The 17250-nt window shown below is 52.9% G+C and overlaps 1 protein-coding gene across 2 annotated transcripts in view; it reads right to left on the bottom strand.

Moving 5' to 3' along the window:
* MYH14 (myosin heavy chain 14) overlaps positions 1-17250 on the bottom strand; it is a 97534-nt gene that overhangs the window by 37927 nt on the left and 42357 nt on the right. For both annotated transcript variants that reach the window (XM_045988200.1, XM_045988201.1), the window contains exons 12-22: positions 15641-15759; positions 14260-14412; positions 13942-14115; positions 13443-13616; positions 11972-12086; positions 8568-8755; positions 5261-5382; positions 3510-3579; positions 3216-3376; positions 2036-2144; positions 16-147 (exon numbers count right to left, since the gene is read on the bottom strand). In XM_045988200.1, coding sequence (XP_045844156.1) covers positions 16-147; positions 2036-2144; positions 3216-3376; positions 3510-3579; positions 5261-5382; positions 8568-8755; positions 11972-12086; positions 13443-13616; positions 13942-14115; positions 14260-14412; positions 15641-15759 — 1517 coding nt within the window. The remainder of the gene's footprint in view (positions 1-15; positions 148-2035; positions 2145-3215; positions 3377-3509; positions 3580-5260; positions 5383-8567; positions 8756-11971; positions 12087-13442; positions 13617-13941; positions 14116-14259; positions 14413-15640; positions 15760-17250) is intronic.

Below are 17250 nucleotides of genomic sequence, written 5' to 3'. Positions count from 1 at the left end.
GCCCCGCCCCCTTACCTGTGTCAGGCGGCCCTGGAGCTCGCACACCTCGCGGGCACTCTGCTGCTGCAGCTCCTGCACTTTCTGCAGCTCCTGCGCCCGCGCCTGCAGCACCTCGTCCTGCCGGGTCACCTGCAGCAGGGGCTTCACCTGAGGAGGGGGGAAGGGGGGAGGTAAAGGTGGGAACGGCGAGCTCCACGTGGCCCCGGGAACAGAGTAAGCACTGGAACTCCCAGGCGGCAGCTCCCGAGCAAGCTGCACGGCAATGTCCGGGATGGGAACTTCGTGATGGGTGAATGAGCAGACAATACCAAGAGCCTCCAACAGTTCAAGGCAAAGGCGAGCAGCACAGGCACGAAATGTGTTCCTTCTTCGCTAAACTAACCGGGGCGATAAGATGGCGGCCCCGCCCGTTCTGTAACACAATTTCCCTCAAAGTCGAGTCCCGGCCTGGGGGAAGGGATGGAGGGATGCACTGTCCGCTGTGTGACTCGGTTCGGCGGCACCAAAAGGACACGCTTCCCTTTTGCTGAGCGGGATCCGCTCTGATCATTGCTGTCCCACCGCTGGCTTCCTGGTCGGTTCCTCCCGACTCCACTTGGTTCTTTCTCTAATCGTAGTCTCTTCTGCCCTAGCTAGTGGCATTTATCACGGCTACAATTTTATATTTCTCTGAGATGCGGTCAACCCCCACTCCCAAGGCCTGGGGCAGGCCAGCTTTCTCCCACAGGGCCAGCAGGACTTCGTTTTTATTCATTTTATCATGATCCCCCAGAGGTGACTGGCATATAGCAACTGCTCAGCTGACACTGACTGAGGGCCCAGAGGCTGTGCGCTCTCACACCGCTCAGAATTACACCGAACAGCCGGGGGTTTTGCCCCCAAATTTCGATCTTCCTTCCTCCTCTCCAATTTCCCACTGCGGGGGACACACTGCCCCCCACCCCATGCTCACAGGGGCCCAATGACCCGGTTCTGCCCCTCTGCTCCAGGCAGGCATGTGATTACCAGCCTGGCTCATTGGATGTGTTGTGACAAGTCCTTGGGTGGTCACATGACCCCAGCTGGCCAAGGGTGAGTCAAACCTGAGAATCCAGCTGGAGCTTTGGGACAGAAGTCCATGCTGGCCTAGCTGGCCAGGGGACAAGTCTCAGTGGACTGGTGGCACCCGTGTGGAAAAGCGTACAGGGCATCACCGCAGAGGAAAAGCCAGATGGGAGGCACAGATCACTGTTTGGGCCCTTGTAGCATAAAGGGTTGACTCAGCGGGCCTGGGCTGTCCAAACCCTGCCTCTGTCGCAGAAAGGCCTGGCCCTTGCCTGGCTCCTGGAAGATAATCTGCAAGCTCTTGGAACATTCTGACTGATAAGATGGACTTTGTTACTTGGGGTTCTTGGCCCCCGTGGTATCAACTTGACCTCTGGAGAGGCTGGAGACTGATTGAAATCAACTGCATTGGTGGTGGGGGGGGGTGGTCAGCCGTGCCTGTAAGACTGACCCCAATGACAAGCTTGGACACCGAGACTCAGGGAGCTTCCCTGGTTGGCAACAGCCCATATGTGTTGTCACACACTGTTTCTGTTAGAATCAAGCACTGTCCACATGACTCTGTGTTGAGAGGACAACTGGAAGCCTGTGCCTGGTCCCTCCCAAGCTCTATTAGGTGCCCCTTTTCCCTTTGCTGACTTTAATCTCTCGCCTTTCACTGTAATAAACCATAACCTTGAGGATAACAGCATCTCTAAGTTCTGTGAGTCCTCCCAGTGAGTCACTGACTCTGAGGGGTTCTCTGGGACTCCCGACTCAGCCCTGGATCCAGCTATTCCTGAAGCTATCCAGAATCTTTTACTCCTGTTGGTTTGAGTCAGATTTTTTGGGTCTCCACCAAAGAATCCTGGCTAACAAAGTTTGAGCTGATTGGTCCCATTTTACAGATGCAGAAAGTTGAGGCCCAAACAAAGGAAGCCACTTGCCCGAGCAGCCCTGGACCCAAGGTGCTGTCTCCTTGCTGCTCAGGGTACTTCCCAGGCGCCCTCACCTTGATGAAGAGCCGCCACCACTGCCAGTGTCTCAGCTTGAGGTAAGCGGCACAGTTTCTCTGCATCACACGCAGGGCACTCTGCTGCTGCTGCCGCTTCTGGAAGGCTCTGAGAGGGGAGATGGGTGGGCAAGGGGGCGAGTGAAGGCTCGGCTCCTCCAGGCCTGTCCCCTTCGCAAGAGAGCATAGCTCCCTTAATTTAGTCAACCATCGTTAAGTGCCTCCTGTGTGCAAACACCCTTACGATTGGGCGTAGGTCCTGTTGCATACAGGCTGTCAGTCCTTCGACCCTTGACTCTCTCGGTTGTGTCCCCTGCTCTCCGTTCCCACAACCCTAGTTCAGGCCTCCTCTTCCCCCACCTGGACCCTCACCCCAACCTCCCAGTCTCTTCCCCCCAGTCCACCCCCAATCTGCCTTTTGAGGGGGTCTTCTATACCCAGAGCTTACCCTCCCCTCCCCTGCTCACAGCTCTCCTATGGCTCCCCAGCACCCCTGGACGAGGTCCCTGCCGCTTGGCCTGGTGTTTAGGGGAGTCCTTTATTCTCTGATCCTCCCTCTGGGCTGTTTCAAGGGAGAGGAAGACTGTCCTACAAACTTCTGACATTCCTGAAACGTGTCAGGCTCCCATGTCCCTGGGCCTTTGAACCAGCTGTCGCTCCTGCCCGCAGCAGCTGTCGCTCCTGCCCGCAGCACCTGTCCCATCCTCCTTCATCTCTCTGGTCATCGGGTGTGACCTGAAGGCATCCTGGTCTGCTGTAGGGTCACCACACTTCACGTGGGAGACCATCAAAGCTCCAGACTGTGACACGTGCCCATGTACGTCTCCCCCTCCAAAGTGGAGTCCCTCGAGGCACTGGCAGGTAGTGTGACCACCATGCCCTGTTTGCCAGGGGTTTTCTTTGTTTTAGCCCTGAAAATCATGCACCGTGGGGAACCTCCAGTCCCGGGTGATGCAAGATGGTTGGTCAGCCTATGGCCAAGCCTAGCTCTTCCCTGTCCCCAGCCCTGCTCAGCACTGGACCTGGCCCACAGGGGCCCTCGGGGACTGTAGAAGCAAGAAGTCTGAGCATCTGGTGACTTCTACCATTTTGGAGGCCCTGACCCCTGGAGCCATCTGGTCAACCCTTCCCTGCCCCCGCCCCCAGCCTTGGCCAACAGGACCCAGGCACGGTGCCCTACCTGCGAGCTAGGTACCCCCGGGCGGCTGCCTGGAAGGACACGATGATGTCTGTGACCTTCAGGTCCCGCTCCTCTTCCAGCTGGGCCAGGACCCCTGCCCGGAAAAAGATCTTGCTCTGTCCCACACGGTAGAGGTTGGAGTCCAGTTCTAGGGCCTGGATCTGTGAGGGGTTGGAGAGGGGTGGTGAAGAGGAGGAGCGAGGAGAGGGAGGTCCCGGCTCCCCTCTTCCACCGCCAGGAACCCTGCACATGCACACGTACACGCCCACAGCCTAGGCTCTGCCCCACACTCACCATCTTCTCGCAGGCCTGTTTCCCATCCATAAAGCCCTTGGGGATGGCATTGGGCGTCAGGATCTCGTATCTGGGGGGGGAGGGGAGAAGTTACAACCGGCTGTCACTAAACTCCCGCCACGGCCCACGCTGCGCTCCAAGCGACAAATAGCGGTAACGATGATGATGATGATAAGAACAGAATGAAGAGAGAACATTCGAGTGTTTACAGAGCACCACACACTGGGCTAAGAGTGTTAATACCGCCAATGGCGGCACTGGCCCCAGGAGCGGCCAAACCTTGAACACTCATTGTGAGCTGATCGTGAGTGTTCACCCCACCAGCACCACTGAGATGTGGAACACGGGAGGGTCTCAGAGTGGAAAGGTGAGAACGCCCGCCAGTGACAGCTGCTGCCTCTGAAGACTTGTTATTGGTCAGACCCTGAGCTAAGCACTGGGCGGTAGCTGCTTCCCGAGCTCGAAGTGCAACAGAGAATAACACGGGATTCGGTTCCTAAACACGTCCCTGCTGTGTCCTTGCCTGGATCTCGATATTCCAGAAAATACCATGCATATTATAAATGCGACACACACACACACACACACACACACACACACACATCATAGACATAATACATGTCCTATGTTAATACAACTTATTTTATGATGGGTGGTTGAGAAACGTGTGTGTGTGTGTGTGTGCGTGTGCGCATGTGTATATCAGGGTTGCTCAGTCACTAGGAGTGGGTTATTAAAATGCAGATCCTAATTCCGTAAGTCTGGGATGGTGTCTGAACATGTGCATATTTGACAGGCTGCCCAGCGACACTCACGCTGCTGGTCCCGGGGACCACATTTTGAGAAGCCATCTCAGAGCTGCACTGTCCAACAGAGAAGCTGCTGGCCAAATTTAACTGCTGAGCCCTTGAGATGTGGCCCGGCCAATGGAGGAATTGGATTATTGATTTATTTTTGAGAGAGAGAGAGAAAGCGCGCACGCGTGCACAAGCAGGGGGAGGAGCAGAGTGAGAGGGAGAAGCAGACTCCCCGCTGAGCAGGGAGCCCAAGGCTGGGGCCGACCCTGGGACTCCCGGATCACAACCTGAGCCAAAGGCACACGCTCCAGCAACTGAGCTATCCAGGTGCCCCAGTAACTGGATTTTTAAATAATTTCTTCTTTTTTTTTTTTTTTAGAGAAAGAGAGCACATATGTGCATAAGGAGGGGTTGGGGGGTAGGGAGAGAGTCAGAGGGAGAAGGAGAGAGAGAAAGTCAAGCCAGCTCCACACTCTGCACGAAGTCCAATGCTTGACCGATCTCACGACTTAGAGATCACCTGAGCCGAAACTAAGAGTCGTAAGCTTCACGGACTGAGCCACCCAGGGGCCCCTATGACTTGCTGCTGCTTCTTCTTCTTCTTTTTTTTTTTTCCCCCTATGACTTGCTTCTTAAACTCTGGTATTTTCTGTCCTACCCCTTCCTATTGCATTTGTAAAAAAAAATGCAGCTCGTCACCCAGGGACTACCGCAGAAGGCAGTCTTTCCCTCTGGAGCGCCCTGAGCGGGGTCCTGCTCTCCCATTCCACAGAGGAGAAAGCTGAGACAGGAGCCAAAGCAACTTGTCTGGACTCCCCAGGCTCAGAAGTGGCAGGGGGGGGATTTGGATGCAGGTATAGGGCGGGGGGGTGGGGGGTGGGGTGGGGTGGGGGGGTGGGAGGGGGGGAGCTTCCCAACCCGAGCCCCTGCCCCGCGGCGCCCCACCGCACTCACCGCTGCCGGAACTCCTGGAAGAGGATGCGGTTGGGGAAGCCCTGGCGACAGATGCGGATGCCCTCCAGGACGCCGTTGCAGCGCAGCTGGTCCAGCACCAGCCGAGGCTCCAGCTTGCCGGCCTGCGGAGAGCGGGGCAGACACGGGGGTCGGCGGCGGCCACACGGGGGCGCCTCGCACGGGACGGCAGCCGCCTGGGGAAACCAGACCGGCCCTTCTGGCAGGTCAAAGTAATCATTGGCGATTTCGCACGGGTCAACCTATAATTTCCTGAGCACCTACTGCCCGCCAGGTAGAGATGCTTGCCCTGGGGGAGTTCACTGTCCAGCCGCAGAGGCTGACAATGACGACAAGAAATCAGTCACCAAGTCAACGTAGGACGGGAGCAACAAGTGTGTGCTAAGGCAGAAAGAGCCGCAGGGAGGGCGGGAAGTGCTGAATTTACACGGGGGGATAGTTGGGGACCGGCCTCCCTGGAAAGGTGATGTGTAAATAACACCCATGCATCATTATTTTGGAGTAGCTAACTTCTGTTGCCTTTTTTCATTTTAAATCGCTTCCAAAAAAAAATCTAAACGGTACAAAAATTTTAACGATATTCTTAAAGAGAGCTCTTGTCTTGTCCAGGCCCCCAGGGTGGGCAACACAATCCCTAGTTTCTCTTTTCTCTCTTATCTCTCTTTCTCTTCCTTCCTTTCTTTTTCGTTCTTCCTTTCCTCCTCTCCTCCTTCCTTCCCTCTCTCTCCTTCCCTCCTTCCTCCCTACCTTCCTTCCTTCCTTCCTTTCTTTCTGTAGGCTTCACACACAGCATAGAGCCCAATGCCTTGCGCTAGGCTTGAACTCACAACCCTGAGATCATACTGAAATCAAGACCTGAGCTGAAATCAGGAGTCGGACTCTTAACTGACTGAGCCTCCCGGGCACTCCACAATCCCCAGTTTCTTATAGAACCTTCTAGATCAGCTGTTCTCAACCCTGGCTCTACACTGGCACCTCTGGGAAGCTTTAAAAACAAAACAAAACACCAAAAAGCCAAAAATCCAACATCCAGGCCACAGCCCAGGATAGAACGTGAATCTCTCGGGAGGGGGATTAATACACGAGAACCACCATTCTGGATCTTTTTGTGGGGCCACTGAAGCATATATATCTTATATTTATGCATCTGTCAAACATTTATTGAATATCTGCCAAGCACTGTTTGAGGCACTGGGGACTCAACAATGAAAAAGCAGAAAAAACCCTCTTCCCTCAGACTGTTAATGTTGTGGCAAAAGGGATTTTCCTTTTATTACTATAGGTGTCCCCCTTCCTTAGCGATAAGGCTTCACTACTGCAGGAGAGAACTAACTCTCCCCTGCAGCTTTCAGTGGAATACTGGAGCCACACATGGTCATGCGACCCAGGCCTGGCCAATTACAGTGTGTGGTTCTGGGTGGGCACAAGACCCATCCTAGACCAATGAGGACACTGGGCAAAAGCCCCACTTTTTCGTCCAGGGTTGCTGAACTGGGAGAACCAAAGTTGGGAGCTACTGAGGGCTCCCTTGCCACCCTGAGGGCAATAAGAGAAAGAAAGAGAGCAAAAATGAGATTCCTTCAGAATGAAGTCAACACAGAGCCAAGCAAAGGAAAAAGATCCCTGACACTACCATTTGCGCACCTGGATCCAGCTATAACTGAACCCCACCATGGAATTTCAATCATGCAAGTTCATACATTCTCGTTTTTGCTTAATCCACCTTAGCTGACTGTCTCGCAATCAAAATAGCCCCAAGGAAATAGCTTGAAAGAGCTGTAGTCAGAAATGATAAATAGAATGGTCTCACATTGATGTCTTCTTCCTTCTTCCATCCCACTCTCTTACAAAATATTGGGCAGGCTTGAGTGGGAGAGGTGCCAGGAGGGCCAAGTGATGGATTACATGAAAAGGGACTGAGAAAACACATAAATGTGTAGTATTTTGTAGGATCCAAGTTTCTCACTATCACACATACACACAAAGAGTTACAAATTTGCATGAGGAAAAAGTTACAATGAACTCTAGGATATTGAGACAGAACTTGGCACATTGGTATGAACTCAGAGTTTTCCATATGTAGGGATATTTATAGAAATCAATATAGATATAAATGTGTATATACAAGGGCGCCTGGCTGGCTCAGTCAGAGAAGCACGTGACTCTTGATCTTGGGGTCGTGAGTTTGAGCCCCACGTTGGGTGTAGAGATGACTTAAGAAAAAAAGTGTGTTTGTGAATGTTTATGCACTTGTGTGTACATACGAAGCTGTTTGCTGAGAAGTTCTAATACCGCTGAGCACACCTAACACCCAGATCTTAGACTACAAGCACCATTCACGGTAAAGAACCAGGGCTCCTTGGAGAAATGGGTGAATCTATGCATGGTATCCCATCAAATACAAGCCTCCATCAGTTGCAAAACAGACCAACTCCTGTCAATCATCCTCTGACAGGCCATTGATTGCAGGCCACCCCCCTAACTTCAGAGATGCTAAAGTGTGAGAAATAAATGTATCCTAGATTTGATAAGATATAGTATCTGCAGACACCAGACACAAATACACACACACGCGTGCACGCGCACGCGCACGCACACACACACACACACATCCAGGAACTACAGTTCCTGTTTTCTGAGGACAGGGGAAGCCTTGGGCACTTATTGCTGTATTTCATTTTCCACCCATGTCGACCCTTCTCTACAGGGCCCATTCTCTGATTGTCCTAACAAGAAAACCTTTTGGTGGCCTGGGAAGCCAGGCATGGTCTCCCCACCCTGACATGACACCCCAACCCCAACAGCCTTCATTCCATCCCCTGTACCTTTCATGCCCCAGTCTCCTATCAGACCTTTGCACAAGCTGTTCTCTCCTCGGCATACCACTTATCCTTCATGGCTCAATCACCACCTCCTCCAGGGAGGCTTCCCTGACTTCATGGACCAGATTAAACCGTAGGAGATACCTACCACCTCTACAGATTCAATTGGACATTCATTATGGTTGCTCAGTCGAATGTCTGTGCTCCCCCTCAGACTGTGAGAATAGGAGTTGGCCGTTCTTTTCTCTCAAAAGTATCCCCAATACCTGGCCCTTAGTAGGTGCTCAGTAAAATTTAAGTCCCATGAATTGAATGAGTTTTCCTAACAGAGCACTGAGCCTAGGAGGGAAAGCGACTTGGTCAAGGTCACACACCCAGTCCGAGGTGAGCCAGGCTCCAGCCAAGTTCAGTGGCCAGGCCTTTACCCACTGCCAGAGTTGCCCCCCCTTCTCAGGTCGATGACTCACCCTCTTCTCATGGTTGGGGACGATACAGCGGACGAAGCTGGGGTTGGTGTTGCTGAGTGTAGCCATGAGGCGGCTCAGGGACTCCTTGTAGAGCTGTCCCACCGTTCGGAACATGCCCCGGCGGGGGCGGCCCCCTGGTGGCCCATCCCCGAGGCTGCTCACCTGCTCCAGCCCCACGATGCCCTCCACTATGGGAAGAGGAAACAGAGGCAGAGGAAGAAGGGGGTCAGGTGTCAGTTGTAGGTGGCTTGGTTAAACTTGGTTAAAGTTCAAGGGTCTTGTCGTTGCTAGGACCTGGCACTTTACATACGAAACACTGCTAAGGTAGGTGTTGTCAGCCCCCTGTACGGCTGTGTAAACTCAGACAGGAGGCTCAGAGAGGTGGAAGACAGTGCCTGAGGCCACACAGCTTAGAAAATGCAGCTCTAGGATTTGAATCTAGCCAGGGTGGGTCCTTAGGGACCCTGGCCTCTGACCTTCGTCTTCTCAAGGATGCGATCTCCATCTCCACGCTCCTTATCCACAGGTGCCCATGACGACAGCACAGGCTTACCGAGCACTTCCTCTCTGTCTGGAAGAACCGTTCCCGTTTTATAGGCAGAGAGAGGGCGCCGGAGATCCTGAACGCAGCTTGGTGGCATTTTTTAGGAACTTAAAACAATGTCCCACTAAAGAATGTAATAAGGCCTGGGTTTTACATGCAGTTTGTCAAAGAAGACAGACTGCCTTCACCGAATCAGTTTCCCAGTACGGCCTGATCTTGTCATTTGATGGTGTCACTTCGGCTAGTGAGTAATACCTCCTCCTTCCCCTCGAATTCTGTTCTAAATCCTGCCAGGTTTCTGCAGGTGGGGTGGACCCTGACGTCCTGCAACCCTCAGTAAGGAGGGTCAGCCAGGTAAACCTGACTTCTGGGCAGGGCCTGGTGTGCGGCGGGGCTCACTTATGGCCTCTTCCTCCCAAGATTCAATGCTCCCTCTCACTGCCAAACTCCCAGCTACCATCAAAAGGATAATGAAGTTCTTACAGCGTGGAGAAAAACAGAGGATCTGGGACCCGATGTCCTGGGTTCAAATCTCAGCTCTCTCCCTTAATGGCTGTGTGACCTCAGGCAAGTGATGTAACCTCTCGGGACTTCAGTGTCCTCTGTATGGTGGAGTTAGTAGTACTAACACCCGCCTCTCTGGGTTGTTTGGTGGATTCTAGGGCTTAGTAATTGTAAATGGGCTTTGCACATAGTAAGTGCTCAGTAAACACCAGCTGGTATTATCATAATTGCTTGTCCTCTTACATGAGGTTTAGTTAGAAGGTGTGTGCTGCTACGGAAAGTCTGGAAACTGCTGAGGGAAGCGCCAAGGAACGGGGAGAAGGGCAAGAGTCCTCCACGTGGAGGAGAGGGGACAGACATTCGGAGTCAAGTACCCGGTCCGACAGGCCCACCCTCCTTGGCCGGCAAATCTCACCCGTGGACTCACAGCAACACCCACCCCCTGACGGAGAAATGGCAGAGCCGCGCCTCCCTGAAGATCCTGGGGGCGACAGTGGGAAGGAGCCAAGAAAAGAGAATTGTTGGAAACCCCCATGTTCTTGGGGGGGGGTGATGACAGATGAGGGGAGGGGCAGAGAGATGAGGTGGGAGATGTAAAGGGAACAGCAAGAGGAGGGAGGAGAGAGAGGGAAGGTGGCAGAAAAAAAAGAGAGCATTATTAGTCAACAGCACAAGGCAAAGCAGGAGGGAAAACTTCAGTGCTGGCCGTGAACTTTGAAAGCCAGGGGGATTGTCCCATTTGCCTTTGTGTCTACCACTGAGGGCAACAAAGGTGACTGAAAGGATGAATGTCCTTTATGAGAATTTAATGCTGGGGGGGGAATCTCTCTAGAAGTTAAATCTGTGTGTTTCATTAGGTATCCCTTTTTGCCCTGGCTGCTAGGAAGCTCGATACTCCTCCCCAGTTTGTTGAGGTTGCCTCTCTGAGGAGAGCCTGTCTCATCTGCCTTCCTCCCTGGGCTACCAGGACGCTGCGCACCCGACTCTGAGCTCAGGGCAGCTCGTAGAGATTGATGCACAGTCACTGTCCCTGTCCCTCCCTGTGACTTGCAGCTCCTTGCGTCTGGGCTGCTGTGATTTGTTTTGTTCTGGAGAGTCGTGGAGGAAATAACACTGTGCCAAGTTCAAGTCCAGGACTCAAGAGGCTTCCCAGGTTCCACTTCACTCTTGGAACCGTGGGGGGCTGGGCACCCATGAGATGTGAGATGTGAGGGATCACAGTGGTGGGGGAGCATGCTGTGTCCTTGAAGGGGACACAGATTTTGAAGAAGTGTCAGTGTGTCGGTGTGGAGGGATTTTCAGGCTGAGAAGAGGATTCTTGTTGCGGAATCTGCCTGTTACTGGACATCAAACCCTGCGTATCAGTCAGCATGTGTAAACCATGCAAGACACCATCATCAGATCTCTCGATCTAAAACCAGCTCACCAGCATCAAGGCACCTCACGCCCTTTGTTCCATGAGTTCGTCTGGGAAGCACACGTTTGCTTATTTTGTTCTCTTGTCTCATTGCCTGGGCTGGCACTCACAACTACACTTTTCACATCAAGAAAAAGACTAAGGCAAACTGACAGATTCTGGAAGGCTTGAATTGGAAGAAACCAAGATGCTGGTTCCACCGGTTGCTAAAATCACCTCTCCTCTAAGGGGAGGGAGTGGCAGACAAGGCTTAGAAAACTATAGGGTTCACGCCAAAGACATTCGGCTTTTCTGCCCATGCCTCCCAAAAAGGCCATTCCAGAAAGACTGATGGCTAAACCCACAGGAGCCTTGTTGCAGCAGGAAAGCTCTCCCAAATGACATCATGATCTGTCATTCCTTTCTTCTTCCCTGGGGGCCCTGACGGGAACTTTGTGAGAGTTAAAAAAGCAAAGCCCCAAAGCTGACTAATCTATAAAAACACCACGCTGCTGAGTTCTCTTGTGATTAATTCTTTTTCGGTCAAATCTCTTGATTTTTTTCAAGAATCATATGCCACCTATAATGAATAACTTTCTCTCTTCCTTTATAATAACCATATAGTTATTTCTCTTTCCAGTCTGATTGCAGAGGCTAGTATCGCTAAAACCGTGTTTCCCAGCAGTGCTGACTATGGGCACCCTCATCTTGTTTCTGATTAAGGATAAGTGTGTTTTGTCACCGAGTATGACACTGGTTTAAGACAGCAACCAACCAACCACTCAGTCACTGATTGGAAACACTACCAGGAGGCCGTCTGGCCTGCCTGCCTCAGTTCTGCGTCTGAGCAGACAACTCCCATTTAGAACTTAGCCTCTAGAGCAAAAGTGTTCACACTGTGGGCTGGGGAAGAGGATGCACAAAGCTCCAGGGACAGGGCCTGGAGAGGCTGGCCCTCACCATCTTTCCAGATCTCTGCCGTTAGCTTGTCCGTGCTCAGGTGGAGCAGGGCAGCGACGTTGTCATTCAGAGGGTCCATGTTTTTCATCAGCCACTCGTTGGCCTTGTAGTCGACCTGGGTGAAGCCGGGCAGAGGAAGGTGGTGAGACTACAGCTTCACCAGCTCTCCCAATTTCCCATGGAACCTCCCAGAAGCTCTGAGATGGCCAGCTCCAGCAGGGTTCGCCACGGATCAGAGAGCGTTGGTGCCACCTTGTGTCTGTTCCCAGAACTGCACCCTCCGCAGGTGGGGCTCCTTTCCCTCTGCTTTCCTTATTTGTCCTCCCTCCACCCAGCTGGAGAACCTCGTCCATCACTTCTTCCTTATCCATTCTATTCCAGCCACACTGGGCTCCTTACTGTTCCTCAAACATGCAAGCTGATTCCTGCCTCAGGTTTACCCCTGCCATTCCCAATGCCTGTGATTCCCTCACTGTGGATTTTCACAAGGCTGGCTCCTTCCCAGTATTCAAGGCTTTGCTCTGAGGCTTCCAGAGTCAGTTTTGACAGGCACAGTCCCCCACACATGTGCCTCCCACCAGACAGTGGCTCCCTGAGGCCAGGGCTCAGGTCTGACCCACAGGGCAGGGCTGGGCCCACGGGAGGTCTTAGACGATGTGTGGAAGAGGGAGTGAGGGATAGACATGGAGCACAGAGGTCTCCTGCCTCCTAGCCTCTGTATGCTGTTCCTTACCCCTGGACAGCCCTTCCCATCCTTCACCCACCCTTTAGCCATGAATTGGCAAACGATGGCCCACAGGCCAAATCTGGCCTTGCCACCTTCTTATAAAAAAAGTTTTATTGGAATACGGCCCTCATTTATATATTCATTTATGTATTCCCTGGGGTGTCTTTCACACTACAGTGGCAGAAGCGAGTAGCTGCGGCAGAGACTGCTGGCCCACAAAGCTGAAACTATGTACAGAATATGTTTGCTGACCCTTGATTTAAATTCCAGATCGAGCCTTACTCTCCTCTGAAACCTCTCCTGGTATTCCCCCTCCCAGCTTTGACGCTGCCCCCACAGAAGCACCTAGCAGCCTTTTATTCTCATGGTCTTTGTCCCTCTCCCAGATCAGGAACTTTGTGAGGGCAGAAACCACGCCCAGCACGGGGTCCCAGTTTTGCTCAGCTCACGAAAGGCACATCTTTGCTGAACAAGGGAATAAAATGCACATAAGTCTCCTTGCAGATAACTCCTATCTACCCCTCCAAGCCTCCTGGAAATATCCCCTCCTGAGCAAGCTTTTGCTGACTTCATCAGACAGAGTGCCCGGTTGTCCTTGGGCTTCCCCGGCCCCTGCCAGTGTCTTGGTCCAGGGGACATGGTGCATGGTGGGGGGCCCTGTGTTCTCTCTGCATTCTCCCTGCATCTGCAGCTGAGTGGTCCCCACCCCTGCCCACAGGCTCCAGGGCCGGCCCAGCCCCCTACCTTGCCCGCATAGTGCAGGACACTGAAGTCAGCCTGGTCCCGCAGGTTCCTTGGCCGCTGGAACTTGGGGTGGCCTCCTTGCTCCTGAGCCACCTTCTCTACAAAGGACTTGTCAGTGGCCTTCGGGAACCAGCACTCCTCATCCAGCAGGGCCAGGAGTCCAGGGGGGTTCGCCTAAGCACCAGCAGGAAGGGAAGAGGGTGTCAGATCCCCACACACTGGACACTTAGGTTACTGCGAACTTGTAGCTCTTGGAAGAGGCACATGGACATACGACCGAACGTGAGGATGACAGTTACAGTTCCGGCTGCTGACGAGCGCTTTGGCCCAAGCTGGCTCTGTGGCAGGCATATCCGGGGCCCAAGTGTCTAGCAGCCACGCATCTACAAAGCAGATGCCGTCACGCACCAGTTTTGAGCCCAGAAGCCCCAGTGGGGCTGGAGGCAGGCCAAGGGCTGAGATCTCGTAGTTGGGGAGGCGGGAGGACCCTCAGGCTCACCGGTCGCTCGATGAGATCGATGCAGGGCTGCAGGTCAAGGCCGAAGTCGAGGAAGGTCCAGGGGATGCCCTCGCGCTGGTACTCCTCCTGCTCCAGCACGAACATGGTGTGGTTGAAGAGCTGCTGCAGCTTCTCGTTGGTGTAGTTGATGCACAGCTGCTCGAACGAGTTCAGCTGCGGGGGTGAGGGGACAGGTGAGAGAGGGGACAGAGACCGGGGTGGGGGGGGGGGGACTGGGCGGGCAGATACCCAGAGGGAGGGGACAGAGAGCCAGGCTGACGGAGCCCTCCCAGCCCCAGCCTGGCACCAAGTGCAGACCTGGAAGATCTCAAAACCGGCGATGTCCAGGATGCCCAGGAAGGAAGCGCCCTGGCGGGGACTGCGGTCCAAGGCACGGTTGAGGCGCAGGACCAGCCAGCGGAAGAGGCGCTCGTAGGTGGCCTTGGCCAGGGCCTCCAGTGCAAAGTCAGCCTGCGGCGGGGCGGTTTACAGGGGGCACATGGTGAGGGCGTGGCCCTGCCCCCGCAGCCCCAGCCTGACCCCCAGCAAGGAGACACTAGTGTGGACTGGGGTCCCCTCACAGCTCATCGAGAATGATGACATTAGTGATGATGCCAACAAGTTCAGAGCCCTACTATGCGCCAGGCAGCGTGTGAAGCTCGTGGGGCACGTTAGTTCATTCATCCTCCCTGCCCCCAACCCTTGAACCAATTTCGACAGCATAACAGTTAAGAAGGTGGACTCTGGAGCCTGACCACACGGGTTTGAAGCCTGGCTCTGCCTCTTAGAAGCTCTGTGGCCTCAGGCATGTGACTAAACCTCTCTATGCCTCAGTTTCTCCATCTGTAAAATGGATCCCAACAATAGTACCTCAGCTGAGAGTGGAACCCGGTCTCTCACGTGACCCCCAATCTCTGGGCCCCACGTCCCCAACTGTGTCCTCTTCACCCTAATACTTTGTTCAAGGGGCCAGCCTGGGTCCAGGCAGAAGCCTCTGCCTGAAAGCTGGATTCTGAAAACCTCTAGCATGGGTTCACTTCTCCCCAGTCCCGCCATTATCATCACTTTTCTGGACTATGACAGCAGCCTCCTTTTGTCTCCCTTTTCCCACCTGTACCCCCGGGATCCAATTCTCCATGCAGTAGACAAGGGGATCTTTATAAAAGACAAACTGAAGCAGGTTGCTCCCTGCTTAAACTCTCACCAGCCTCCTACTGCACTCTGAATAAAACTCACCTCCTTTCTGTGGCCCCTAAGACCCTGCATGATCTGTCCCCTTCCGACCTCTCTGCCCCACTCTCTAGCCTCACTGATCTCCTTGATGTTCTCAATTCGCCAAGCCTGTTCCAGTCCCAGGGCCGTTCCCTCTGCCTTGAACCATCCAGATCCAAACTCAAATATCACCTTGTCAGAGAAGACTTTCCTGACCACAGAAACTCCCTTTTTTGTAGAAGGCCTCACTGCTTATGTATCTCCTTCTAGGATCTGTTCCCTACCATGGCTTGAGCACCACGAAGGCATGGTCTTTGTTTCCATCACTAATTTTATCCTAGCCCTAGAACCAGAGCTGGTCAGGGGCAATCAGCCAAAGTTTGTTGAGTGAGAGAAAAACCAGCATACGCTGCCTGAAGGCCCAGGACCCTGGCGTCTAGCTCTCCCTGCAACCCACCTGCCCCCCCCCCCCACAAGGCCTACCTACCTGCTCCTTGGTCTGTGCCTTCTGCACGTAGTCTCGGCCAACTTTGATGCGGGGGGTGAGCAGGGCGCGGGAGAAGTCCGTCACCCCCAGTCCCAGGAGGCGGCAGAGCTTCTGTGCAGCTGAGGGTGACAGGCACAAAGGTCTGATCGGCCCCGGGACATGGCAGTAGCCACTGAGTGCAGCAGAGGGGGTCGTCCCCACTGCTGGTGGGACAGAGAAGGGGACCAGCCTCTCCCACTAGGAGCAGTACAATCCTAAAAGCGTGTACGTCCTCTGGGCCAACAATTCTCTCTCTGGGACCCCGAGATAGGATCAATAATCCCGGAGGCGAGCAAAGACTGGACCGGGAGGATGTTCATCGCAGCCTGGGTGATGATGGAGTATAACAGAACACGGGCTGAACGCCCAGCAACCAGGGACTGGTTAGGGAGCCGGGGATCCTCCATTTGAACACGTGTTCTGCGGTCACTGAAAACTATCAGTGCTCATTACATGGTACACTTAAGATGTGTGCATTTCATGATTTGTATGTTCCACGCCAAAGGAACAACTGTAAGCAAATACTGGATACCAGTAAGTGATACGCACATGCGAGCTGATGAGTGCACATGTGAACTACTCCTGTACACGCTGAAAGATACAGAAATCTGCAACTTTGAAATGCACCAGACCACAGGATGGATGACCGATGTGTGGAAAGATATCCAATAAACCAAGTGTAGTAAAATGTTAATGGCAGAATGTAGGTGGTGGATATCTGGGGGTTTGCTATAAAATTCTTTCCACTTCTCTGTATGCTTGGAGATTTGCTAATATAATTTTGGGGGGAAAGATACTGGAGTAAAAACCCATGGAAGTGGCCAATAAATAAATATTTAAAAGCAACTTGTTCTTCCCTATTTTTGTAGGGAAAAAATGCATAAAAAATGGTAATTGAGAAATGTTTTCCAGCTTCTGTCACTTCCATAATGGGAAAACAGTTACTACAAATGCTCAGCTCCAGCAGAAAAGAGAAAGGAAAAGAACACATCCAGAAGGGAAAACACCAAATTAAATAAACAGTGATTATTTCTGAGAGGCGAGCTGATGAGAATCTGCATTTCTCCTTTTTTCCTTTTTGTTCTTTTGCTACAATTGCAGTTTCTAATTCTTCTATGGTGACTTTGCACGATACAGAAAGTATTTAAGAACTCTAACAGCGGCCTGAAGAACAGCAGGGAATGTACAAGGGTGCTCTACCGCGAGTCACAGGAATGTTCTGTAGGCTTCTGTAGCCTCCGCTGTGTCCTCTGGCCAGTGGACGCCTTCTCCAATGAATGTTTGCAAATGCAGAGAATGAAACGCCCAGCATTTCCCAGGAGATTACTTATGTTGACATATGGTTCTACCCACAGACCACATAGGAAGAAACCCCAGTAGCATTCTAGCTAATAACCCTGAAACGTTACCCTCAGTGCATTAAGGGAAGAAAAGCAAATTTCAAAATGGTCTACAAGCTCTGACCCCAACTTCGCAGATCGGACGAATGAATGAGCGAACATGCACGGCACACTTGCTGGGCGTGTGAACAGAGCCCCAGAGTGCCAGAGAGGGATACCACTGATCATGGA

This window comes from Meles meles, chromosome 19 (assembly GCF_922984935.1).
Source record: "Meles meles chromosome 19, mMelMel3.1 paternal haplotype, whole genome shotgun sequence".
Lineage (NCBI taxonomy): Eukaryota > Metazoa > Chordata > Mammalia > Carnivora > Mustelidae > Meles > Meles meles.
The sequence above is the reverse complement of the archived record's forward strand: the minus strand, read 5'-3'. Positions and strand labels throughout refer to the sequence as shown.